This window comes from Falco peregrinus, chromosome 2 (genome assembly GCF_023634155.1).
Source record: "Falco peregrinus isolate bFalPer1 chromosome 2, bFalPer1.pri, whole genome shotgun sequence".
NCBI classification, from domain to species: domain Eukaryota; kingdom Metazoa; phylum Chordata; class Aves; order Falconiformes; family Falconidae; genus Falco; species Falco peregrinus.
In genome coordinates, this window is record NC_073722.1 from 118,581,105 (window position 1) to 118,607,691 (window position 26,587).

A 26,587-nucleotide genomic window follows, 5' to 3' on the forward strand; every position below is an offset into this window, starting at 1 on the left:
CCCCAAAGCTCTTTGTAATAGTAATCCTTCTCACTACTGCTGAATCCTGAGACACACAAATCTTATATGTCAAACAGCAATTCAGAGTCAGGAGAAGAGAAGCCAACAATTCCAAGTCCCAGTGTCCTGCTCTATTTGCTGGACAGCACTTCCTCCTTTCAGATTCCTAGTCAAAATATTTATAGGAGATTTATTCACATAGCTAGTAAGACTTCAAATATTTCTAAATATATCCATGAGCACGAATGGGAATCATGCACTCAGGCAACTTTGCCAAACAATGCTTTGCCAAAAATTTTTTGACCTAAGAAAGAGGAGGAGGGAGTTGTATGTGCAGACCAGAACCTATAAAAGTGGTGGTAGGACAAACCTGTTCTGTTTCCACAGAAAGCTTCAAGGTAAGAGTATGGAGGGCTGAGTGCTGGCAGAATCCCACTGCATTGCTGTTGCCTGTGGAACTGCTTCAGTTCAAAGGACCGCCTCTATCAATAGAGATTTTCCTCCTGTTTTCAAGTCACTGCCATATTTTTGCCCAGTGACTTACCCTTGAGAGTCTGCGCAAAAATAAGAAGGAAATTGTCATTTTTGTTTTTCAGTATTGACCAGCTTCCAGCCTGAGTGCCAGCTGGTATCACAAGAGGTAAGACTCTGATTTACCTACTCCATAGCAATAGACTTTCCAAGATTTTTTTTATTTTTTTTTTTGTGCAGCTGTATGGGCACTTCCCATACCCCTTTACATCTGTGCATACTAATGCAGTGCAATTCTACCTGAGCTTTATCTAAAAGAGCAAATTTCCTTTCATAAGCGGGTTGAACACATTTGTTTGGTACCTACTGGGAGAAGGCTGACCTCTTACCACACAGAACTGTTAACAGGAGATTGCCTGTAAAGACAAACCCAGGAAAGAGAAGATAAATGAACAGCACGTACATAGTTAAGATTTTGTCAAATCCCACTGAGCCATTTTATTGAGAATTTTCCTCTTTTGGTACAAGTTAATCTCAAAGGATCAGCTTGAACTGGAAAAGGAAGAACAACTGGAGAAGCTAAAACTCTGATTTTGAACTAAGGTAAAAGCCTTGCATAGACAATCCACACCTGTGCTTCTGCTTAGTCCATACCTTTTTTTATGTTCCTCCATCTCTAAGATTTATAAAAATTACATGGTCTAATTTGTACAAAAGAGAAAGAATATAAGTGGGATTTCCTAATTCTGATAAAATGATTTCCCTTGGTATCGCTGCTGTTTTGTAGAGAAAATTTTTATATTGTGCAAATCAATCCAATTTTTCTGTGTAGCCTACGGAATCATTGATAGATTTAAAGAAACGAATGTGTAGAAGGTAATAATGGAGACAAAGTCAAAATAATCTAAATCAAAGACACTTATCTTCTTTAGGTTCTAAACAAGTTAAAGGATATCTAGGGTGAAAAGCAGGTAAGAAAGAGAGGGAGAATGTAAGAATAGGCTGAGCAAAACACTACAGATAATCAGGTGTGTTGTACAAAGGTACATCTTCCCTCACTCAGAACGGTAGTCTGTCTCTCCGGTTCAGGCCTGTGCCATACTGCGCTCCATAAAGTGCAGCCATGTCATCAGACGCTGAGATGGCCATCTTTGGGGAGGCAGCTCCTTACCTCCGAAAATCGGAAAAGGAGAGAATCGAGGCCCAGAACAAGCCTTTCGATGCCAAGACATCCGTCTTTGTGGTACATGCAAAGGAATCCTATGTGAAAAGCACAATACAGAGCAAAGAATCAGGGAAAGTCACTGTCAAGACTGAAGGTGGAGAAGTGAGTAAACCGTAAGATTTACAAACAGCATTTGATTCCTGCTCTGGGCTCTTAGCTGGCATGCAGGGACCTTTCTTTCCTCTGACAGACCCTGACCGTGAAGGAAGATCAAATCTTCTCCATGAACCCTCCCAAGTACGACAAGATCGAGGACATGGCCATGATGACCCACCTCCACGAGCCCGCTGTGCTGTACAACCTCAAAGAGCGTTACGCAGCCTGGATGATCTACGTAAGTACCAGCAGCAGCCTGCCTTTGGGCAGCCGGGAGGAACTGCTCTGCCAGGCCAAGTGGGAGCCAACGTGCTGTCTCCCTTCCTCGCAGACCTACTCGGGGCTCTTCTGCGTCACTGTCAACCCCTACAAGTGGCTGCCGGTGTACAACCCGGAGGTGGTGTTGGCCTACCGAGGCAAGAAGCGCCAGGAGGCCCCTCCACACATCTTCTCCATCTCGGACAACGCCTATCAGTTCATGCTGACTGGTGAGTTGCTTGACCTCCCTCACAGCAATCTAAACCAAGAAGGCCCAGTGATCTCACTGCGGTATGTGACAAGCCCAGCTAAAGACACCACAGAGATGTTTGACTGAGAACTTGGTCGATTTATGCAGGAATTAATTTCAAGTGAAACTGACCCAGAAGCATGCATGAGTCAGCACTGTGTATTATTTGCACATTGTTTTAAAAAATTCTACCCTTTCACACTGCAGAAACACTGCTTGACTTTGTTTACTACTTTTTTCCACTGATGGGGAGAAAGAATTATTATTCTATGTAATCCTCTATTTTAGACAAAAATAAACAGTTTGATTAGATTTCCTAATGAGAACTGTGTAAAGAACAAGTAGGTATGAAGCTTTTGAAAAGGACCGCATGCCTCCAACAGCTCTATGCATCCATTTTGGCTTTTATTTTCTGCTGTTGGGATCTTGAAAGAAATCAGGTAGTCTTAGACTACTACTTGTAGACTTGGGAGAAGCCCCGGCTTCCACAGCTTTACTTTTCATTCAGCTCAGTATTACCCAGGTCAACTGCAAACACTGTCTTTCATTCTGTCCCTTTCACAGATCGTGAGAACCAGTCGATCCTGATCACGTACGTACACCCCCTGCTCGGGTCCCTGCGGGGCTGCCCGGTGCCAGGGGACCTCCTGCCTGACCACACGCTCTCTGCGTCTCTCTTTGGTTTGACAGCGGAGAATCTGGTGCCGGGAAGACTGTGAACACGAAGCGTGTCATCCAGTACTTTGCAACAATTGCAGCGAGCGGGGATAAGAAGAAGGAAGAGCAGCAGCAGGCAGGCAAAATGCAGGTAAATTAACAGGTGCTGGCTGGAATCAATGCTTTCCTCTGTTCCTGACGTGATTTTTGGAAAGGATAAGCAGCAATAATTCTCATTCTGCAGGGAACGCTTGAGGATCAAATCATCAGCGCCAACCCACTGCTGGAGGCCTTTGGAAACGCCAAGACCGTGAGGAACGACAACTCCTCACGCTTTGTAAGTTGTTGCCTGGCACAAAACAACTTCTTCCTTATCAGCGCACTGACTCAGATATTCTCGCAGTCAGGATTGGAAAAATGGATCTCAAGTGAGTTTTCTGCTTCTTTCAGGGCAAATTCATCAGAATCCATTTTGGCGCCACGGGGAAGCTGGCTTCAGCTGACATTGAAACATGTAAGTGACCCTTCTGGCCTGATCCCTCTCCTCCCAGCCTTCCTCAGTTCTTGCGCTCACTCTGTCCTACCGTCCTCGCCAGACCTGCTGGAGAAGTCCAGAGTCACTTTCCAGCTCAAGGCAGAAAGAAGCTACCACATATTCTATCAGATCATGTCCAACAAGAAGCCAGAGCTAATTGGTAGGAAAGATCACTAACTTCTCCAAGCAAGCATCACGCAGCAACACTCCATTCCTTTACGTGCCAATTCCATTTGATCTCTATGTGTTCGATCTTCTTTTCAGAGATGTTGCTCATCACCACCAACCCATATGACTATCAGTATGTGAGTCAAGGTGAGATCACGGTTCCCAGCATTAATGACCAGGAAGAGCTGATGGCCACAGATGTAAGTAACACACAGAAGTGTCCTTAGGCGCACTCTGACCTTTAACAGGCAAGGTACTTACTCTAATGATTCTTCTACCAGAGTGCCATTGACATCCTGGGCTTCACTGCTGATGAGAAGACAGCCATCTACAAGCTGACAGGGGCTGTCATGCACTACGGGAACCTGAAGTTCAAGCAGAAGCAGCGTGAGGAGCAGGCAGAGCCGGACGGCACAGAAGGTACCAGCACAATACACACCACAGCACAGATTATAGCAGAGCACTCACTGATACAGGCAGTAATTCAGAGTCAGCATCACAGAATCGCAGCCACAGAACGGTCAGGGCTGGAAGGGACCTCTAGAGATCACCTAGTCCAACCCTCCTGCTAAAGCAGCTTCTCCTAGAGCAGAGCCTGTCCATTTCCCCAGGTGCTGGTATTGTACAGTAGAAACATGACCGAAGCAGAGGACTTTGCTGGAAGAGCACAACTCAGTGGAAGATGCAGATTATTCTGAAGCATGCAAACTATGAGGGCCAGTGATTCCGAGAGCACACTGCTGCTGTTGGCGGAGGCAGCCAGAAGCAACACAAGCTTTGCTGCTGTGCTGAATGGCAGCTTCCCAGACCCAGCACAGACCTAGGAGCCATCCTGCTCACTGCCTGAAGTTTATGTACCCAGGTCTCATTTACCATCAGCTGTAGTCCCCTCCTAATGGAATTGTTTCCAGGTGGTAGGAAGCCAGAATCCTGAAGCTGCTCTGCTTCAAAGCCCATATTCTGGAGACAGCTCCCAATGCCTCAGCTGAGAGCATCGTGCTGCTGCATTTTACATGGGGGGGTTTAAAGAAGCATCTGCTAATATGGCACCTATGGCTTATATGTTCTACATTTTCTTTTATATAAGCATTCTTTTCTTAAAGAAATCATTTTACATACTGTGCCTGCTGTCAGACTTTGGATTCAGTGGTAAAAGCAATAGGGGAAGATAGAATGCAAACTTTTCTTTGAGCTCGCACTTCCAAAAATAGCCCTTCATCTCATGTGTCTGGCTGTAGATTTGTAAAGTCATAATGCACACTTTTGCATTCCGATTTCTTTTGTGTGATGCCTTTAAATTTACTTTATCACAAGTCACTGAAACAAACTGCACTGTATTTTCTTCTGATTGGATTTGCAATTATCTGCAACCTTATCATCACACCATGCTGATCTTTCCTTTTACTTTTTAACATGTATTATTGAGAAGTTTGCTCCCTAAATAACTCTAAACTTATTTTTCATTCAAAATTCAAAATAAACTGTTAATAGTCGAAGAAAAACCACAAAACATAAATGCTCCATAATTACTGGAGTATGTTGCTTATGACAAACTATATTACTTTTTTATCTTAACTAATCTTTTTATCTGTACTAGAAATGTGTTTTAAAACTTTTTTTAAAGGAACAGTAATGTCTGCTGATACCTTAACAACTGATTTTTTTTTTGGTGTTTAGTGGCTGACAAGGCTGCCTACCTGATGGGTCTGAACTCAGCTGACCTGCTCAAGGCCCTCTGCTACCCCCGAGTCAAAGTTGGGAATGAGTACGTGACCAAGGGTCAAACTGTGCAGCAGGTAACAGAAATCCCTGGTTTTTTGACAAATCCATTGGACTTCCTCTTCTGCTCTACAAGCCTTCTGGTTTTTATTTTAGGTATACAATGCAGTTGGCGCCCTGGCAAAGGCTGTCTTTGAGAAGATGTTCCTGTGGATGGTTATTCGTATCAACCAACAGCTGGATACCAAGCAACCCAGACAGTACTTCATTGGTGTCCTGGACATCGCTGGCTTTGAGATCTTTGATGTAAGGCCAGTGTTTTATTACCATGCTTTGAGAAGTAACACTTTTATCTGCCAAAGTACTTAAGATGGAATTATGCCTTCCCGTCCCGCCCCCCCCCCCCCACAAGAAATCATTTGATCCTTTCATCTAAAGCATCATGATTCCCACAGGTTTTTAATTGAGTATAGGCTTTTGAGTTGCACATATGCCAATGGAAATCCATAAATGCATCTTTTGACTGATTTCAAACAGTAGACTAAACATGGCATTTGGTACCTAATGCAGAGACGCCAGATCCATAGATGTAATTTGTGCTTAGAAGACTTGGGACATGCTTTGAAATCAGCATTTGGAAATGTTGGAAAACTATTATGTTGTGGAGCCTCCTCTAACTAAATTAGGGCAGTCTAGTATATATCAAAACTGACAAGTCTGAAATATTAAAGTGACTTAAGCATCTAGAGATCGTAAACATATAGAAAATATTTAGCTTGACAAAAGAGACAAACTGACAGAAATTCCAAAATCCTGGCTAAGCGAAGAAGGAACACTTGCAGATCCCCCTGTAACTTGGTACAAAGAGCCAGCATGTTCTTAATCCTTAGCTTTCTAAATTTACATTAACAGGAATCATTTTTTGTAATTCTGCAGTTCAACAGCCTGGAGCAGCTGTGCATCAACTTCACCAACGAGAAACTGCAACAGTTCTTCAACCACCACATGTTCGTGCTGGAGCAGGAGGAGTACAAGAAGGAAGGAATTGAATGGGAGTTCATTGACTTTGGGATGGACCTGGCTGCCTGCATTGAGCTCATTGAGAAGGTAGAGAGAATCTTTCTGTTTCAGGGAAGCACATTTCTTTCATGGTCATTTATTTTAGTCCAGTCATTCTTAATAAAATGACACATTATCGTTGAATTCTCCCAGCCCATGGGCATCTTCTCCATCCTGGAAGAGGAGTGCATGTTCCCCAAGGCAACTGACACCTCTTTCAAGAACAAGCTCTATGACCAGCACCTGGGCAAGTCCAACAACTTCCAGAAGCCCAAGCCTGCCAAAGGCAAGGCTGAGGCCCACTTCTCCCTGGTGCACTATGCTGGCACGGTGGACTATAACATCACTGGCTGGCTTGACAAGAACAAGGACCCCCTGAATGAAACTGTTGTGGGGCTGTACCAGAAATCATCAATGAAGACACTGGCCTTACTCTTTGCCTCTGCTGGAGGAGAGGCAGGTCAGTTCTGTGAAATTCTTTTTTTCATTTTTATTTAATGACTACCAGAGGCATAAATATCAGCTTGGGTGTTCTAAAGAAAACACATGTAATACAGATTCTCCCATGGTTTGAATTTATTAATAAAGGAAAAGATCAAATGTATTTCAGGCCTTCTCCTCAGCCATGATAACCCCTTTCATTATCGCACACATTTGTTCCCGTATTCCTTTAGACTGAGTGTTGACTCTGTTTCCCGCTGCAACCTAGCTCCCTTTTTTAGCATGATAGATACATATAAACGAGCTTCTTGCAGTCTTATAGAGAAAAAATTTACAAATCAAAGTTTTAAAACCATCTTTTTTTCGGTATTCAGAGAGTAGTGGTGGTGGTGGTGGCAAGAAAGGAGGCAAGAAGAAGGGTTCTTCTTTCCAGACTGTATCAGCTCTTTTCAGGGTAAGTACATAAATCATACTATCTATTTTTTTCCTTTTTTTTTTTAAGTTAAAGACTGTGAAACCTCACACTAACTCCAACAAGGCAGGTTTACTGCACCTATTAACAGTTTTCTGCATCAAGACCATCTTTTCAGTTATTCATAAATAAGCTGACTGTAAGTCAGCTGAGGCCAGCTGAGGAAGGTACAACTTGATCTGAGCTTTCTTGATACGTTGGAAAAAGTGCTTAGGTCAGCTCTTCCTCCTCTCCCTCTGCCTTGGGAAGACAATGGTGGATACAACTACCTGCCTCAGGGGATCACAAGTCTGGATCAACAAATACAAATGGATGGGCATTTGCACATGGTAATACATAACATATAATACATAACACGTAAGTGTTTGCACATGATTATACATATGAAGTCAAGGCAATAGAGAAACGCCAAGGCCACTTACCTTTCCACCAATGGGCAGAGCTTAAGGCAGGTGGAAACAGTCATGTTTCAGAACCAGTGGCATCCTGCTACTAACTGGCATACTGAAGTTTTTCACACTGTGAAAGAGGTAAGTTTCTTAGCAGCTCCAAACCAGGGCTAGACTGAGAACTGTTAGGACCTAGCTAGTAAAAGTGATTGCTAAAATCAGAGATAGTTCATGGGTTTCCTTCTAAAAACACTAGGACGGGGTGCTGTAAGACTTGCCACTCAAGCCTTTTCTCTACAACTTGTGACCCCATTGTCACAAAAAAGGAGTTTTTCTTGTCTTCTGCTCAACCTTTGTCAAATATATCTTCACAAGTAGCACCTAATGCCATTAAGCTTCTATTTCCTAGCCTTCTCTGCACTTGTTCCTTGTCCCTCTTCCCTTTTGTCCTATTTTTGATTTAATTTCTGTTCCCATCAATAGTCAGTGTCTACCACAGACTGAGAATCTGGTGATTACAAAGTATCATCTCTCATTCAGAATTATGCCTTTTGCCACAGACTTCTGGTCACTATTCACCATAGGTGTCCTATTCACCATAGGTGTCCTGTCTGAGTGGATGTGTCCCTCAGTCTCTTGAAAACACATTACACATGCTTGTGACTTTCTTTCACGCTCAAGACTTAAAGGCAGAAGAAAACTCAAATTAGAATGATTATAGGTGTAAACAGTGAATCTATTATTGCTTTTCAACACTTTACTCACATCTGACGATGTACCTGCAGAGGTACCATTTGTTAATGAAAATCTTTGCTTATGAACCCACAGGAGAACCTGAACAAGCTGATGACCAATCTACGGAGCACTCACCCACATTTTGTGCGCTGTATCATCCCCAATGAAACAAAAACACCTGGTAAGACGCTCAAATAGACAGAAATCACGGTGTGATGCAGGCATTAGTCTCTATGCTTTATCATTAAGTATCAAATAATTGTCTTATTTGCTTAGGTGCCATGGAGCATGAACTGGTGCTACACCAGCTGCGCTGCAATGGTGTGCTGGAAGGGATCAGAATTTGCAGGAAGGGATTCCCCAGCAGAATCCTCTATGCAGACTTCAAACAAAGGTCAGTCTCTTTGCTGGTCTCCATTCTGTCTTTACTGCATAAGTAGTACATCTCAACTATTTTAACATTGGTGGTTATTTTTTTATACCAATTCTATCTGATTATAACTGAAAGAAGGAGGAAATGTTGGACCGTATAACCAAAGGCAACATGAGTGGCTAGCAAAAGAGAAACTGTTGGAAATGAAGAGAGAAGTCAGATGTCCTCACTGACTGCTGTTCATCAAACAGCTGAACTTTACCAGTGTATTTCAATATGGAAGCACAATGAAGCTACAAAAGCCAAAGCTTAAAAAATTAAAAAATGCAGATTGGGATATGGCTACAACACGTTCTCAGGCAAAAATTGGAAACTCAGAGTGCTTTGGCCATTGTATCAGCTCCAAGTTTCAGGGGCAGATGCTTTCTTCCTATGCATCTAATGGCAACATTTCTCTCTAGCAATTTACTACAACATAGTGAAAAAGAAACCAGACTGAAATGGCTGGAGATCAGTGTCCTCTTTTCATCTATGACTGATTACCTAAAGACAGAAAAAGTTTACTTAGTTTTGTTACCATCAGATTAGGACTTCATTATAACCATGTCTTTGAACAAGGGATGGAATTCCAACTTCCTCAGCCTCATTTGTCTGCAAAGACTGCTGTTAATTTCAGGAAACATTATAACCTTATGACTTGAGATTGTCTTCATTAATATTTCCTTTCATTCCACAGATACAAGGTGCTTAATGCCAGTGCTATCCCAGAGGGACAGTTCATTGACAGCAAGAAGGCCTCTGAGAAGCTGCTTGGGTCAATCGATGTGGATCACACCCAGTACAAATTTGGCCACACCAAGGTACAAGCCCTCCTTGACTCACTCACAGCATGTCTGTGCTTTGCTCTGCCTGACAGTGATGGGCTGCAACATTCCCTTTCTCAAGGTCTTCTTCAAAGCTGGGCTGCTGGGACTCCTGGAGGAGATGAGGGATGAGAAGCTGGCACAGCTCATCACCCGCACACAGGCCAGGTGCAGGGGCTTCCTGATGAGAGTGGAGTACCAGAGAATGGTGGAGAGGAGGTAGACATTCCCCAGCTTCACTTAAAGCCCCTGAACTTGGGGGAAACTGTTGGCACTCATCATACTGAAGATATTCAATGTGCGCTTTAATTGTGCTTCAGGGAGTCCATCTTCTGCATCCAGTACAACGTTCGTGCATTCATGAACGTGAAGCACTGGCCCTGGATGAAGCTGTACTTCAAGATCAAGCCCTTGCTGAAGAGTGCAGAGTCTGAGAAGGAGATGGCCAACATGAAGGAAGAGTTTGAGAAAACCAAGGAAGAGCTTGCAAAGTCTGAGGCAAAGAGGAAGGAGCTGGAGGAGAAAATGGTGAAACTGGTGCAGGAAAAAAACGATCTGCAGCTCCAGGTGCAGTCGGTGAGTATTATTAGTGTATTTCTTCCAGAGGTAAATTAATTAGGTCTAAATCCTCTCCCATAATACAGAATTCCCACACTACATACTAAATTGCCTTAGGAAACATTTTAATCTGAATCACTAATGGTAAAATTCAGACCACTCAGTGTCAACATTGCAATATGAGGTTTTAAATTGGGAACGACTTTCAAAGTTTCTGTGCCTGCAGGTATATTTCTCCATGCAAGCTCACAATATAAGGTCCAACTGTAGTCACTACACAGTTGGTACACACAGTTAACAGAGTCTGAGGAGCAATTCCATTGAATACTTACCAGGTTTTTAATCAGTTGCCTAACTAAATGATCCTTCTGTTGTTTCTTACGATACATGGTATCTCACCTGTCCTCCTGCAGCTACTATTCCAGGAAGACACAAATACCCTTGTCATTCTAACTGTCAGCCCTATGTGTGTCTTCAATGCCCTTTGGAAGATCAAAAGATTTGGCAACATTTACACAGTGCTCTTCTGTCTTTTAGTGTCTACTTTGCAGCTTCAAAATAAAGTCAGGTTCAAGTTGAAACCACCATATCTAGATTATGTTCCGATTTATCTGGAACAAAGAAGGTGGATTCAAAGTCAGTCATGCCAAGAAGAGCTTTTACAGATGCAAAACAAAAAAGATCTGTCCACAATTATATTCAGTTATTAACTCTCAAGGAACATAATCAAAATCCTTAGTAAAAAAAGTATTTTCAGCTATATAGACATCTTATCTATAAACCCAGCAATAGACAATACTTGATTAGAGTAAAAAAATTAAATAGAACAAAACCCTACTCTGATTTAAAAGAGGCTGTACACAAATAATTCTGCAGAAGATAATAAAAAGTAATTCCAAGTTTCTTCTCTCAGCAGTAAATACCACTTTTTCTATGCAGTTTTTCCTAGAACATGACATGAGCAAACAAAACTATGTTTCTCTAACAGGAAGCTGATGCTTTGGCTGATGCTGAGGAAAGGTGTGACCAGCTCATCAAAACGAAAATCCAGCTGGAAGCCAAAATTAAGGAGGTGACTGAAAGGGCTGAGGATGAGGAGGAAATCAATGCTGAGCTGACAGCCAAGAAGAGAAAACTGGAGGATGAATGTTCAGAGCTCAAGAAAGATATTGATGACCTGGAGTTAACGTTGGCCAAGGTTGAGAAGGAAAAACATGCCACTGAAAACAAGGTATGAGGCAGAACCTGTCACCCCTACTCCAGAAAAGAGCATGTGCTGTTACAGGACTTCTGCATCTACTTCCTTTATTTACACTTGCTCTCTTCTTCTCAAAGGTGAAAAACCTCACAGAGGAGATGGCAGCCCTGGACGAGACCATTGCCAAGCTGACTAAAGAGAAGAAAGCCCTCCAAGAGGCCCATCAGCAGACACTGGATGACCTGCAGGCAGAGGAGGACAAAGTCAATACGCTGACCAAAGCCAAGACCAAGCTGGAGCAGCAAGTGGACGATGTAAGCACGGTTGTCCAGAAGAACAGGGCGGGTATAGATTATAGAACTGGCTGGTAGAGCACTGATGGTTATCTTCTATTCAGCTGGAAGGGTCCCTGGAGCAAGAGAAGAAACTGCGCATGGACCTTGAGAGAGCTAAGAGGAAACTCGAAGGAGACCTGAAGCTGGCCCATGACAGCATCATGGATTTGGAGAACGACAAGCAGCAGCTGGATGAGAAACTGAAGAAGTAAGCGTGGCTGTGGGGCACCAGACTGTGGGGCTGGTGTGCTTGGCGGGTTTTGCTCAGACGCTAACACAGTTTGCTTTGCCCAAAGGAAAGACTTTGAAATCAGCCAGATCCAGAGCAAAATTGAGGATGAGCAAGCCCTGGGCATGCAGTTACAGAAGAAGATCAAGGAGCTGCAGGCAAGTGTCTGGCCCTTCCCCTCTCTCAGCCAGTCTCAGGTCGGGAAGGAGGAGGGCATGGGTGCGAAGGGTGCCTAATGTTCCCCAGGCTCGTATTGAGGAGCTGGAGGAGGAAATTGAGGCAGAGCGAACCTCTCGGGCAAAAGCCGAGAAGCATCGGGCTGACCTGTCGAGGGAGCTAGAGGAGATCAGCGAGCGCCTGGAAGAAGCCGGAGGGGCTACCGCCGCTCAGATTGAGATGAACAAGAAGCGTGAGGCAGAATTTCAGAAGATGCGTCGCGACCTGGAGGAGGCCACGCTGCAGCACGAAGCCACGGCTGCGGCCCTGCGCAAGAAGCACGCGGACAGCACCGCTGAGCTTGGGGAGCAGATCGACAACCTGCAGCGAGTGAAGCAGAAGCTGGAGAAGGAGAAGAGTGAGCTCAAGATGGAGATTGACGACTTGGCCAGTAACATGGAGTCTGTCTCCAAAGCCAAGGTACACAAATACCTTATAGGTTTTTCTGACCAACAGAATTCTATACAATACAACATCTGCCACCTGCTGTTATTAAGAGTGTGGATGGTTAACCCCTCCCCTTCTGTACAGGCAAGTCTGGAAAAGATGTGTCACACACTGGAAGATCAACTAAGTGAGATTAAGACAAAAGAAGAGGAGCATCAGCGCATGATTAATGACCTCAGTGCTCAAAGAGCTCGTCTGCAGACAGAATCAGGTAAGACATACACATCTGTGATGTGCAAATTAATAGCGTCAGAGAGGTAATGCAGAAAAGACCATCCTGCGTATAAGGTCTTTCAGACATGCTTTGTCTATACTGTAATGGAAATGCATGAAATGGGATCATAAGCTTCTGTAAGGTCTGCTATCTTCTTTTACACACCCATATGTCCAAAATACTGTCATCAATAGCAATAAAAGGCTTGTGTATCTGCAAACTTTTCCAGGTGAATATTCACGACAGGTGGAGGAGAAAGATGCTCTGATTTCACAGCTGTCAAGAGGCAAGCAAGCTTTCACTCAACAAATTGAGGAAATCAAGAGGCACCTAGAGGAAGAGATAAAGGTGAGAAGGCTTCGTCATAAACATATGAAATCACAGAATAAACAAGATGAGAGAGAAAAAAAAAACACTTAGGTAACTCAGTGCAGGTCTTATGTTAGCTTTGCTCCCCCAGCCTTGCAGCCTATGCACTAATTTTTTTGCAGATTCCCAGGTCTTACTCTCTCACTCAGTAGCTTGCACTCCCTCCCACCAGAATAACCCAGTGTCTATCAACACTGCAGTCAGCCTTCCCAGGATGTTTCTATTCATTGTTGCACCACGCTTTTTTTCTCCCAGGCCAAGAACGCGCTGGCCCACGCCTTGCAGTCTGCTCGCCACGACTGTGACCTGCTGCGGGAGCAATACGAGGAGGAGCAGGAAGCCAAGGGGGAGCTGCAGCGCGCCCTGTCCAAGGCCAACAGCGAAGTGGCCCAGTGGAGAACCAAATACGAGACGGACGCTATTCAGCGCACGGAGGAGCTGGAGGAGGCCAAGTACGTGGGAAGCGGGATGTCAAACAGCTGGAGAAGACTGAGGCTGTCAAGGGAAAGTGGAGTCTCTGGGAGTGGGTTACGACAGGGGTGGGACAAAGGCAGGGATCTGTTGTCTTTGTGGTAGAGGGGTCAGAGGGAGAGACAGGAAAGCGTGCTGTGGAAAAAGTGCAAACTGGAAGGACAAACATAGCCCTTAGGGCTAGAAATGCGGAACCAGGCTGAATATTCCTTAGGTGCTAGGACACAGAGTGACAGAACCTGTAGGCAGCATGCAGTCTTGGAACAGAAAAAACACTGTGAAAGGCACTGGGCTCAGAGCCCCCAGAAGTGGCCAGCTGCCCTCTCACCGAAGTACAAAATGGGCTGCCCTCTGGTCTCTGACCTGGAGCTGTACTTATCTCCTCCCAGGAAGAAGCTGGCACAGCGCCTGCAGGAAGCAGAGGAACACGTTGAAGCTGTGAATGCCAAATGTGCCTCCCTGGAGAAGACAAAGCAGAGGCTGCAGAATGAAGTGGAGGACCTGATGATTGACGTGGAGCGATCAAATGCTGCCTGCGCAGCTCTGGATAAGAAGCAGAAGAACTTTGACAAGGTCTTGTGGGCTCCAGCCCTGGGGTTCCTGGGCAGAGCGTCCCCTCCCGATTGCCACATCCACGCTCACGTGCCGTTTCCCTTCAGATCCTGGCAGAATGGAAGCAGAAGTATGAGGAAACGCAGGCTGAGCTGGAGGCCTCCCAGAAGGAGGCTCGCTCCCTCAGCACGGAGCTCTTTAAGATGAAGAATGCCTACGAGGAGTCCCTGGACCACCTGGAAACGCTGAAGCGTGAGAACAAGAACTTGCAGCGTAAGTCCCTGGCCCTCCGCTCCTGGCTGGGCTTTCCCACTGTCCACCACTACCCACCGCTCCACAGGGGTCTGTGCCTGCGTGTCTGCAAAGATGCCCGTCACCTTGGTGCGGCAGGGCCCTTCCCGTTCTGCTCCGTGCCTGACCGTGCCGTTGGCCTTTGCTCCCACAGAGGAGATCGCTGACCTCACAGAGCAGATTGCAGAGGGCGGCAAGGCCATTCATGAGCTGGAGAAAGCCAAGAAGCAGATTGAGCAGGAGAAATCTGAACTCCAGGCCTCGCTGGAGGAAGCTGAGGTACACAGCATTACTTATGGCTCTCTTACATGTCTTGGATCTCTGTCTCGTTGTAAACACTGCGGAGTCATTGCCAGGCACAGGAGGAAAAGAGTGTTTGTATAAAAGCGTGGCAATATTATCTAAACGTGGCATTCCTTTATACTCAGGGCTTCGGGGTCAACATTTGTCTTATGAAAAGTATTCCTGTTCACTCTTTCTCAGGCGTCCCTTGAACATGAAGAGGGGAAGATCTTGCGCCTCCAGCTTGAGCTCAACCAGGTGAAGTCTGAGATTGACAGGAAGATAGCAGAGAAAGATGAGGAGATTGACCAGATGAAGAGGAACCACCTCAGGATTGTGGAGTCCATGCAGAGCACCCTGGACGCTGAGATCAGGAGCAGGAACGAAGCCCTGCGGCTGAAGAAGAAGATGGAGGGAGACCTGAATGAAATGGAGATCCAGCTGAGCCATGCCAACCGCGTGGCTGCAGAGGCACAAAAGAACCTGAGAAACACGCAGGCTGTGCTCAAGGTCTGTTCAGCAAAGCTACAGGGAGAGAAATGACGTCCCTGACAATTCTGGTGCACAAGCGCACGCTGCCACCTTGCCATTTCTCTTGTCCTTTTTGCAGGATACCCAGATACATTTGGATGATGCTCTGAGGACACAGGAGGACCTGAAGGAGCAGGTGGCCATGGTGGAGCGCCGAGCAAACCTGCTGCAGGCTGAAATTGAGGAGCTGCGGGCAGCCCTGGAGCAGACGGAGCGGTCAAGGAAGGTGGCTGAGCAGGAACTGATGGATGCAAGTGAGCGTGTGCAGCTCCTCCACACTCAGGTCAGTGTATAAATATGTTTAGTATTTATACTTGTGTTCCATATATATAAAATAACTGAAGACTGGCTGAACTGTAACACTGTTTTGTAAAATGCATTGTAATTTTCATAATATGTATAACAAATTATAGAAGTTACTTTTCAGTTTCAGGTGTAATATGGATTTCATTTAACTACACAGTACAGATACTTATAAGCAATAAATTCAGAGAGATACATTGAGGTTCTTACTCTACAACTTAATTAAGTTCAACAGCTTTCACATTTGCATTTGTGACTGTAAATTCAAAATTAGGTTGAACATCAACAAAATAGGAATGCACAAATCCTGCCATTAACATTTAATAATGTCATTATAAGTGTTTTATAGCACCAATTAAAACTTTTACTGCCAGTAGATTGAAAGTGGTAAGGAAGGACTATGTCTTTTTTCTTTATAAGTCTAAACTTCTCTTTCTTTTGACTGAGAAAGTGTAAGAAAGGGTTTTGAGGAGGATGCTGCTGAAATACATCACAGCTGAGAAATTAACAGCTACCACAGCAGCTCTTTTACAACAGAATCCCATGTGACTGGAGGCAGAATTTAATAGTAAAAAACCAACATTTATGCAATGTAATGACATTGATACATTATTGCAAGTTAACAAAAAGAATTCTGATGTTGATACTTTTCAACAGAACACCAGCTTGATCAACACCAAGAAGAAGCTGGAGACAGACATTACCCAAATCCAGAGTGAAATGGAGGATACGATCCAGGAAGCCCGCAATGCTGAAGAGAAGGCCAAGAAGGCCATCACAGATGTGAGTTGGGGGCTCCCTTCAGTGCCGATGGTGGGTGTATTTTCCCTCAGATGGTCTCCAGCCCCACAATGGCTTTGACCCTTTGCTCTCATCAGGCAGCCATGATGGCAGAAGAGCTGAAGAAGGAGCAGGACACCAGCGCCCACCTGGAGAGGATGAAGAAGAACCTGGACCAGACGGTGAAGGACCTGCAGCACCGTCTGGATGAGGCCGAGCAGCTGGCTCTGAAGGGAGGCAAGAAGCAAATCCAGAAGCTGGAGGCCAGAGTGCGTGGGGCTTTTCTTTGTGCATGAGTGAGCACGCCACGTTAGCAGCCAGCAGGGAAGCTCCAAAGATGGGCTTCTCGTTGCAGGTGCGGGAGCTGGAAGGGGAGGTTGATGCTGAGCAGAAGCGCAGCGCTGAAGCCGTGAAGGGCATGCGCAAGTACGAGAGGAGGGTGAAGGAGCTGACCTACCAGGTAAGGCAGGAGGCTTCTTTGTGTTGACACACTCTTCTTCCAGGATGTCGAAATGCTGGTACTTTACCTCCCAGAGGGCTTTCTTTCTATACATCAGTCAGTGACACGTTTAACAGGATTTTGACTTCTGTCCTCCTGGACAGCAGTGCTCCATAAGAAATGTTACTCCATCTTTTTCACATTTATGGAATGTAGAGGAAAAGGCTAACGAGGGCTTCTCTTAATTGCCATTCTCTGTAGTCTGAGGAGGACCGGAAGAATATTCTCAGGCTGCAGGATCTGGTGGACAAGCTGCAAATGAAGGTGAAATCCTACAAGAGACAAGCTGAGGAGGCTGTAAGTATCACTCTGACCAAGGTCAGACTTCCTTCTGATGGTGGTGGAATTCGATGTTGGTGTTTTCTTCTGTCCATCTTATTAAAAAGTTGACTGTTTTGATGCATTTGCTGCTGCAAAACAGTGGGGAATGTTCTGGGTTTGGAAGGAACTGTACTTCCCCAGCTCCATTTGTTTTGCCGTAAGCCTCACTTACTGCCTCTCTCCCTTCCTACCCTACCCTGAGTGTTAGAAGATCCTGCTAGTCTGCCTGTTCAGGACTCTGCCTTGAACTCTGCCTAGACTATGTTGTGTGAAATGTGGCCATGGTCTTTTTGACACTCAGATGTTCTTTTCTCTTCTGGCACACTTAGTGCCTTGAGCAGCTTCTTACCTGGGTTTTTAACCTGCCCTGCTTCTGCAGCTGTGGCATTTAAATTTTTTTTTGTCCAGTTTTCAGATTTTTAATGTCCATACACTGCCTATTTTTTTCACAACTCACTCTCCCCACACAGGAGGAGCTGTCCAATGTCAACCTCTCCAAGTTCCGCAAGATCCAGCACGAGCTGGAGGAAGCCGAGGAGCGGGCTGACATTGCAGAGTCGCAGGTCAACAAGCTCCGAGTGAAGAGCCGCGAGTTTCATGGCAAGAAGATAGCAGAGGAGGAATGAGGATTCCAAGGCGAAAAAGTGACCTGAGGCATGCATAAAATGTAAATCTCTGTGTTGCTTTCTTCTGTAATTATCATTTATGTCTCTGTAATAAAAACAGTAGAGACCTTTACGTATGATCAGTGATCAGCGTGTGTTATTCTAACACTCATTATTTTTGTAGTACATGTACACAGTTCATGTTTTCATTTAAAAGTATATTAAACAGCAATACATATTTACATTTTTAAAAATGCATGAAGAATAATAAAAATTATATAGATTCACTATTCATCTTGTAATGAGATGTAAGCAATTATTTGATAGAGTAAAACTACATTATTTCAAGTTATTTTGATGAATCTTAGGGAAAAAAAAAGAAGAAAAAAACAAAAAAAGATAAAGGAAAAAAGAAAAGGAAAGGGGATTCCGGCAACATTTTTTTTCTTAAATTTATATATTATTTTTATTAATTGAAAATGTTGATTGTTTGGTTAGGTTTCAGCGTGTGAGAAACTCAAATTTCTACTTTGATTCAGGAGACTGATGTTCATTCCAAGTATTGACAAGCACTCAAACCACTGTAGTGAGATAGTGGCATGAAGACAAACCCTCACTGTCTTTCTCAGAAGCTGTTTTGTTTCCCATGTAGCACAAAATGATAGCCAGTTCACAGGCAGGGTGACTGACAAGAATCCACAGGTAAAAGACTATGGAAGAAAGAATAGCTAAGGCTGCAGACTCCTAGACGTGGGTAAAATAGTATTTCATGGACAACTGAAAGATAATTGAACATATATTAAGACGGATAAAGGTGATGAAGTGTTTTCTTTTTTTCATTGTAGATAAAATATATAGAAGTCATTTCACAGATAAAAATAACAAGTTTAAGTGAAATTGCTTTCAAGAATTGTGACAGTTTCTACTGAGGTATTAATATGGTATCAGGAAAGTCTGCTACACTTACCAGAGACTAGATTTCAATATGGATAGGTATTTCTGTATTACAAAAAAGAGAAACAATTCTGGAGTTGTTGATTCAGTTTAAAAGAAGGGATACACAGATACTACTTAAATCACCTTTTTAGACAGTAAGGAAAATTTTTAACATAACAATTGATGGACATAAAAGTTTAGAATGTAAGAGGTGCAGCAACTATCAACAGTGGATAAAGTCTGTTGATGTCCTTGTGTTTAAAAACCACCTTCTATAGAAATCAAACCATGTTTCATAATGAAAATCATGTTCAGGGTGAGATTCACCTGCCATATCTTGACACAGGTAGACACCTATGGAAGAGCTGGCCTCATCTCACTGCTTTATTTCACTGTTCCCTGCATGCACACTTGCTGTAGGAGACCTGCAAAAGAGCTCTGTGAAAAGCAAACATACAGGGTTTTCTATATTCTCTGCAGTCTGACATGCACAAACAATTTGTCTCTGCTTGGACATCAAGAGGGATGGAAAAGTATCTGCCTCTCCTGGAGGAGCAGGGCCAGGAGAAGGCAGTCCTGTGTTAGAAGGAGTCCCTGATGAAAGATGTGTTGTGGAAATGGAAGAAAGATAGAACAGGTGTTCTCTGACAGGTCAAGCCCAACCAGCCAGTGTTGCGCCAGCAGCCCTGGGAGAAGATGAACTGTTAGGTACAGAATACTGCTTTCCTTATCTGTCTGTAAAGAAGAGAGATCAGTCATGCACCCACACTAATCTTTACAGATCTAAATCTCTGGAAGGACCCTATGATTAAGAACACTACAAGAGATGCCCCTGAACAAGATCCCCAAATGCATTGAAATCCCCAAATACAATAACATAAGGAAATGGAAAATGTTCTTTTCTTAAGAACGGATTATTCATCCAAACCATAACATTTTGTGCTAAACTGAATTAGACATTCAACATTAACATGTTGACTGCAAATGCAACATAAGATAAAGTACAGCACTGATTGTGTAAGGTGTCTAACTAGTGATGACACTTTACAGACAGGTAAGTAAATTAGATGGTTTGGAAATACATTCATTGCATCTAGGGGCTCTGGTAAATTAGAAGTGAAGCTGTATAGGGACTGCTGTTACTGCTAAATAAATTTGATTTTGCTAAGCCACAGCGAGAGAGAGCGTGAGATTCATTTTGTTGGTATTTTTGGCATATGTGACAAGCTTTAGCAGCTACCTCAAACGTGCTGTTTATTTAAAGCAAGTGCTTGACATCTTTTGCCATCCCACAATTGTTAATCCCCAGGCGACCTTCATGTGTCCTTTTTGGATATCTTTTCTAACCCTCCAGCCAGCCTTCATGTGCTGTAAGAAACCACTGCCCTCAAATACTAAGGGTTCTTAATAAAACATGCAAATAACGCTTGGGCAACAAGATAGGTGGAATTAGGAAGGGACAATAATCCATTCATTTTGGAAATGGCAGTGCAGGACCCACCATACCTGAGTGTCTCTGGTGCTTTTAGCACTCCTGAACCCTTCAGGTGATTGTGGCACCCTTTGTACAAGCAGCAACCAGCTCCCCTGTGACACTGGTGATGCTAAACACAACTCACCTGCAGTGAGAAGCATCGCCCACCGCAGGGTTTGTAAGCGTGCTAACACATGCCCTGCTCTTCTAAGGGTTCATCAGAGACCTCCATTAATACATCACAGGTTTTGGTACTGGCCACATTTCAGGAAGGGTGGCAGGGGGTGAACAAGCTGTTCTGGCTAATGCACTTATTCATTTGGCCACGCACTAGGAAAGACAGCGTGCTTATCTGCTGCGGGGCACCAGCTCGGCTCCTGAGCTCAGGGACTCTCAGGGGAAGCATGTGGGGAGGCAGGCCGGTGAATGCCAGCTATGAGCTGGTTTTAAAGCCCCTTTCAGCAGTCTGTTCTGCTCTCCGGGAATTCCAGTAGTTCCCTTTCTCCTTTCACTATTTTTTTCAGCCTCGGAACACCCTGCTTTGCCCCTGGTGCCTCACCGCCAGCGCCTGCCCGAGCTCTGCCCTGGTGTCCTCAGCCATGGCGCAGCCTGCCACAGGCCAGGGCTGGCTCAGGGCTCCACCAGCCACCTCAGGGCCCTGCCAGCACCGGGCCTGCCCTTGTGGCAGCGCTGTACAGCAGCATGGATGCTGGTCACACTGCTGCAGCCCCACAGACTGTCCCCACTGTGGCCCTTGCCTCTGGGTCTTCAGCCCAGCCATCACACCCGTCTGCATCCCCTGCGGGGGGACAGCAGGATGAGGGACGGGAGCATGGGGTGAGCCTGTTGGAGGTAGGGGATGAATATTGTGCATGATACTTATTTAATCCTTTCTTCTACCAGTCAGAAATAACGTTGCCTGTGTAGTACTAGTGGTGGCAGACAGGAAAGTATCAGTGGCATCGGTAGACCCCCAGACAGCTTACGGAGTATACCTGAAATGGGAGATAATTTATTTTGTCCTCTATATGCATTTATTCTTTTTTTCTGGAATGTATCATATATAATCTAGTCTTTATGCCCTCCCAGTTGCAGTAGCTTGCTTAGTGAACGTTCAGCAGCGATCAGTTGCAATGGCTCTGTGACTGACGCTTACCAGGGATTACTGTTTATCACTGCTGACTTCCTGGAAAGCTGCATTGTTAGCCCAAACTGAACATGTCATAAAGGTAAAGCACAAACTAGTTATAATACAAAGGGGAAATTTTCATCAGCATAGTTTTTGCAATTGTGCTCAACAAGCAAAACTTGTCCTTTGTAAGTGCCCAAACATTTTCCTTTTGAAGAAGCCACCGTCTTTCAGCAGGGCTGAGAGCTGGCTAAGAGGCCGTTCAGGGTTCCCATTGCACTGCAGCCTCTCTAGAAGCATTTACAGGTTCCTCTGTGCTCAGACAATGCCTCTTCCCCTTTCTCAAGCAGTGCAGCAATTTTAGCTCCAGTAACTGTTGCCAGTGTGAACAACCTCAGAAAGAATAAAGGCAAAATGAGCAAGAACTGGACACAAGGAGAGAGGAATTTCAGTGACGGATAGATGTGCAGTACTAGGTTTGGGCTTGTTACATGTGTGGGTGAGATTCAATTCCAAATTCTAATATCTACATTTAGTCATCTTCATGCCTAAATGAATATGTAGGTGAGTGAGCTGGATGTCTAAACTCCCACTGTAGGCACTACTATTAAAGACAAGGAAACGGGGAGTGCATTTATATACAGTAGGAGGGCTATGCTTGTGCAGGTAGTAGGGAGAGAGTTGTATTGGATTTGGTAGAGAAGGGAAGGCCTAGGGAGAACATTATTTTGTGAAAAGCTGTAAAATCTTGTGGCTGTTTTCATTCTGCTTGATTGAAACAAAAGCATTGTATTAAAGCAAAAGTTTTCCTGACCTTTTGAAGAGAAAAAAGCTGCAGGTTTTTATGAGCTCCCACAATTAATATTTTTAATTTTGACTTTTTTCTTTTACTTCCAAAGGTAGCAAAATAAATTATACACAAGTCTTAATCCCCCAGACACACATACACACATACACATGTGCATACACACTTTTCCTTGACCTCTTGACCTCCAGCTTTTACTTGTCTGTATTTTTTCCAAGTTTTTTCAATTCATATAGTATTAGTTTCAGTTTTTCTTTGACAGCTACAGAGTTTTTCCAAATTAAGAAAACTTTGCTCTTAAAATCACAAAAAGGAAAAACCAAAAGCAAGAATACATACAGATAGAAAAGCAATAGTCACATTGTGTTCTGTTGTATTGTCTAGCAACATAAATGCAAAAACAAGCAAGTGAAAAATACAAGTGAAAAGGGACCAAGCAAAGTGCTACAGGTTATGGAAATCTAAAATTTCAATCTAATTTTGAAAAATACTTTGAGATTTTATTTTTCATAAGTCCTTTTGAGTCTTCAAAAATGTATGGATTATTCTTATTGTATTTGAAAAAAATCTGCAAATAAAGACTTTCAGCCAGCTGCCAGCTTTATGCCAGTATTACATATGACTGTAGGAAAACTATGAATTTTCCTTTTCTTGGTAACCAGTTTTAATCCAGGTCAAAACTGCATGCACCAGCAAAATGAGACAACATACAGAATCACTGAAATACCTGAAATTCATAATGAATTCTAGCTCTCAGGCAACGTAATTGTCAGACAATGGAAGACATGAAAGAAGTGCTGTTTTACACTCAGGTGAGGATCTAGCTGTTAAGGTTACACCATAGGCATCAGCCTTATTCTTCAGAGTGAATTTACTCCACATGTAAAGTGAATGTCTGCCAACTTCTTCCCCGCCCCCATGATTACAAGTGAGCTAAGAGAAGAGGAGGAAGGAATTTAATCACTTTCTTATCCAGACCTCTGAGTAGGTGATGCTAAGAGGGAGTGAAGCCCAACAGGTGCTGTAAGTAAGGAGGCAGTATGCTATGGGATCAGGTGAAGATGCTGATATGTGATTCAGTTCAGATTGCCTTGTTTGTCATATGAACTCTAATTTGGAAAGCGAAGACCAACACATGAAAAAAAGCCCCAAATGAACATCTGTTGCACGGAGATTAAATTGTTTTTTAATAAAGTGAAGGGCTCCACTGCCCTCTTCACCACTCTCCTCCTTGTCTTGTTGCAGACCATGTGTAAGCTCCTCCTTAATCTGGGTGGGGAACATCCCAGGGATCAGCACAGTGGATTGGCTTTTTTCACAGGCTGGAATGGGGTTCAGCTCCTTCTAACAATAACAGTCTCTCTTCCACACTACAATAGGACATGATTGTTTCTCTTCTAGAGAATGTAAATTTATTAATCCTTTCCCTCCACATAGCACACTTACCTTGCAAATGTAATGCTGGATGACTGCCCTGCGTTGAGACAGCACTCATTTCTCCTGCTTCCAGTGAGACACATCTGAAGTTCAGTACAATGGTTCCATAGTCCTGTTTGTATGATCTTTGAAACCCTTCAGCCCCAGAAACAACAACTGGATTTCTATGCCTTTCCTCTGGGACCTAACTTGGTGACTTCAGTCTTAGAGGCTTCTATCTTCAACTCTAGACTTAACTTGTTTTGCCCTTTTATTAGTCCTTGTGTCTATGGTGACTTGCTGTTACCCCCTTGGAATCACACTGCTCTTTACTTTGTCTTCCTTATCACTACCTTCAGACTCATCCTTTCCCCCTTCTCTTGCTTTGGCTTTGGTCCATTTTACTACGTGGTCTTTCATATCATCCCTTGATTCTCAATCCTGTGACTTCTGTTCCTATTCAGGTGCTTCCTCCTGCATTGGGATTTCCTTCCTCTAACAGTGACCCTACATCTCAGTAGGAGCCCTCGTGCTTTTCCACACTGCAGACTCAGAGCATTTGCAGCATGCAGGAACCTGTGCCTTCACCTCTCCATCCCTATGTGTTTCCTGTTATAATACACTGACTCTTACTCTTCACTTTCTCTGCTGGAGTCAGCATCCAGTGGGTTACAGCACCAATGTAGCCCATTTCATCTCCTTTAGCACACTCTCCTGCTTTCCCCCCCTTCTCAGTCTCTCTTGCCAAATTATTTATAGGAGATTGATTCACAGACCTGTTATTTCTAATTATATCCATTCACTTCTAATATGAATGGCAATTCTGCTAGCAGTTTAGATTGCCAAAAATGTTTTGACCTAAGAAAGAGGAGGTGGTGGCTACATATGCAGATCAGACCCTATAAAAGCACCCTGGGATCAGTGTGTCTTGTCCTTCCTCAGAAATCTCTAAGGTAAGAGTGTCAGAGGCTTTGGACTGGGGAGGTGGGGGATGAAGGGAAACTGACCCTGCATTCCACAAGCACCAGTGCATTCCTGCAGACACTCACATTCATTCAATGGGGGACTGCTAGTGTCAGCTGGGATTTTCAGCCTGCTTTCAAGGCATCCATGTTTTCTGTCTGTAAATTTTCTCTGGAATTCTGTGCAGCATTAAGAAAGAAGTTGCTAATTCTGTTTTACAATACTGACCAGCTTCCAGTCTGCAAGCCATTCATCTTGTCTTACAAAAGGTAAGATCTAGATTTATTCACTTTCTAGGGAGAGAGAGAGAGATACTCTCAGTTAGAGCTTCTATGCAGGTGTGCTGGCAGTCCCTCTGTTCCTTATATTTATGTCGATTGTATATATACAGCGTGAGAACTGGGCTGGATTGCTGGTGTCTTTGTCAGAAGATTCTCAAAGACAGTGGTCCTAAAAGTACTGATCACTGCTACATTGCTGACATTCTCCCCAGGATTCTTCTATAGAGAGCAGTTTCCTACATTAACAGACATTAGGTCCCAAGCTTAGAAGAAGCTGTCCTAAGAAGAAAAACCTTATCAGAAAGTAGTTTGCAATTACTTGACTGTAAATTAAATATATTCTTGAAGCAAACAATTACCTTTTTGGGTGGGTTTTTTTTTTTTGTATTTATCTCAAACATCAAGGGTCACTGGCACTAGCTGTGAAGCAACAGAGAAAGATACATGTGTTTAATATTAATAATTTCTTTTTTCACATGGAAGCTTGGGGAATAGGGTTTGAATATTGTGTATCAAAACGTCAAAGTGCTAAAACAAAGCATTTCAGTCTGAGACCCTTATAAGCTTGTTTATGTCTATGAAAATATTGTACAATTGTGATATAATTATATAAGCAAATACTAATAAACAGAGGGAAATGAAGAAAGAGTGACGCCTACTTGGATAACTAGAAAAATGAGATGGAACAGCAACTAAATTCAAAGTTTCAAATATTTGCACCCAGGAGAATTAACTGTTCATATTGGTCTTTTATATTAATTTACATTAATATATTGTCACTGGAATATAACCCTCACAATTATAAATCTCAACAAGCTATCATGTGTAAAGAATATAACAAGCGTACTTTGACTAAGTGGAGGACAGTTACCATATTATTGATTTCAGGAAAAGTCATATAGAACAGTCAAAAGAAAATAGTAATCAAATACTTTAAAAGGCAACCTACCAAGGCATTTTATATATATTATATGCTAACAGAACGTATACTAACCTACTATATATACGATGCATTGTAATAATACCATAAAGAAACACTACAATAATATCATACAATATCTATATAAAAATACATGGTATATGCACAATATATATATAATATACACTAATGTACTATAATATATACTAACATAGTGTATACTAATGTATTTAATATGCTAATATTATTCCTGTTAGGAATCTTGTAAGAAAATCCGAGATATTATAGGCAATGATAAAACTGTTAGTGAAAAATTAGGTCCATTTTACAACCTTATGTAATTATTTTGTGAAATGGTATAATTTCATTAATAACACTTCAATGAAGTGGTAGTTAGAATCATATAGTTAGGAAAAAAAACATCAGTCAGGAGACTGTACACATGCATTTGAATTGAAAACAGTAAGTTGTGTCATGAAGTCTGTCTACTGACTAAGAAGGAAAAGCAATTATTTTCACATGTAAGCAGTAGAATACTGAGTGGAACAAGTTTTATAATGTACAAAAATACTGTGATCATTAGTAAAATATTATTTCTGCTAGGCTGGCCACACTGCAATAATGAGGTTGCTAAACAGTAAGTGGTTCAGAAAAGAGTTTAAAAAAATATTCTAAGTTCAGAATATCTTTCCTGCAATCAAAGGGAAACTGTTTCTCAAGAAAAAATGAACCAATTATTTGATTTTCACCAG

At 43.2% G+C, this 26,587-nt stretch overlaps 1 protein-coding gene across 1 annotated transcript; it reads left to right on the forward strand.

Annotated features, from left to right (window-relative positions):
* The first annotated feature begins 1,534 nt into the window (after positions 1 to 1,534).
* On the forward strand, positions 1,535 to 18,111 carry LOC101924913 (myosin-1B). The gene is made up of 38 exons (XM_005243597.3): positions 1,535 to 1,798; positions 1,887 to 2,030; positions 2,124 to 2,280; positions 2,865 to 2,892; positions 2,991 to 3,108; positions 3,202 to 3,294; positions 3,408 to 3,471; positions 3,554 to 3,652; positions 3,757 to 3,860; positions 3,942 to 4,080; positions 5,338 to 5,456; positions 5,536 to 5,685; positions 6,316 to 6,486; positions 6,592 to 6,898; positions 7,254 to 7,333; positions 8,569 to 8,656; positions 8,752 to 8,869; positions 9,585 to 9,708; positions 9,794 to 9,930; positions 10,032 to 10,287; positions 11,258 to 11,500; positions 11,605 to 11,781; positions 11,865 to 12,010; positions 12,099 to 12,189; positions 12,278 to 12,667; positions 12,779 to 12,905; positions 13,138 to 13,256; positions 13,533 to 13,729; positions 14,138 to 14,321; positions 14,408 to 14,573; positions 14,746 to 14,870; positions 15,075 to 15,383; positions 15,484 to 15,687; positions 16,365 to 16,490; positions 16,586 to 16,756; positions 16,843 to 16,947; positions 17,188 to 17,283; positions 17,778 to 18,111. The coding sequence occupies exons 1-38, from the start codon at positions 1,595 to 1,597 to the stop codon at positions 17,931 to 17,933; spliced, it is 5,832 nt and encodes a 1,943-aa protein (XP_005243654.2). The 5' UTR covers positions 1,535 to 1,594; the 3' UTR covers positions 17,934 to 18,111.
* Positions 18,112 to 26,587: the final 8,476 nt, after the last annotated feature.

Coding starts and splice junctions, on each gene's coding strand:
- LOC101924913 (XM_005243597.3), top strand. CDS start 1,595: ATGTCATCAGACGCTGAGATGGCCATCTTTGGGGAGGCAGCTCCTTAC. Junction 5,457..5,535: donor AGGGTCAAACTGTGCAGCAG/GTAACAGAAATC, acceptor TTTTTATTTTAG/GTATACAATGCAGTTGGCGC. Junction 16,757..16,842: donor TCCAGAAGCTGGAGGCCAGA/GTGCGTGGGGCT, acceptor TTCTCGTTGCAG/GTGCGGGAGCTGGAAGGGGA.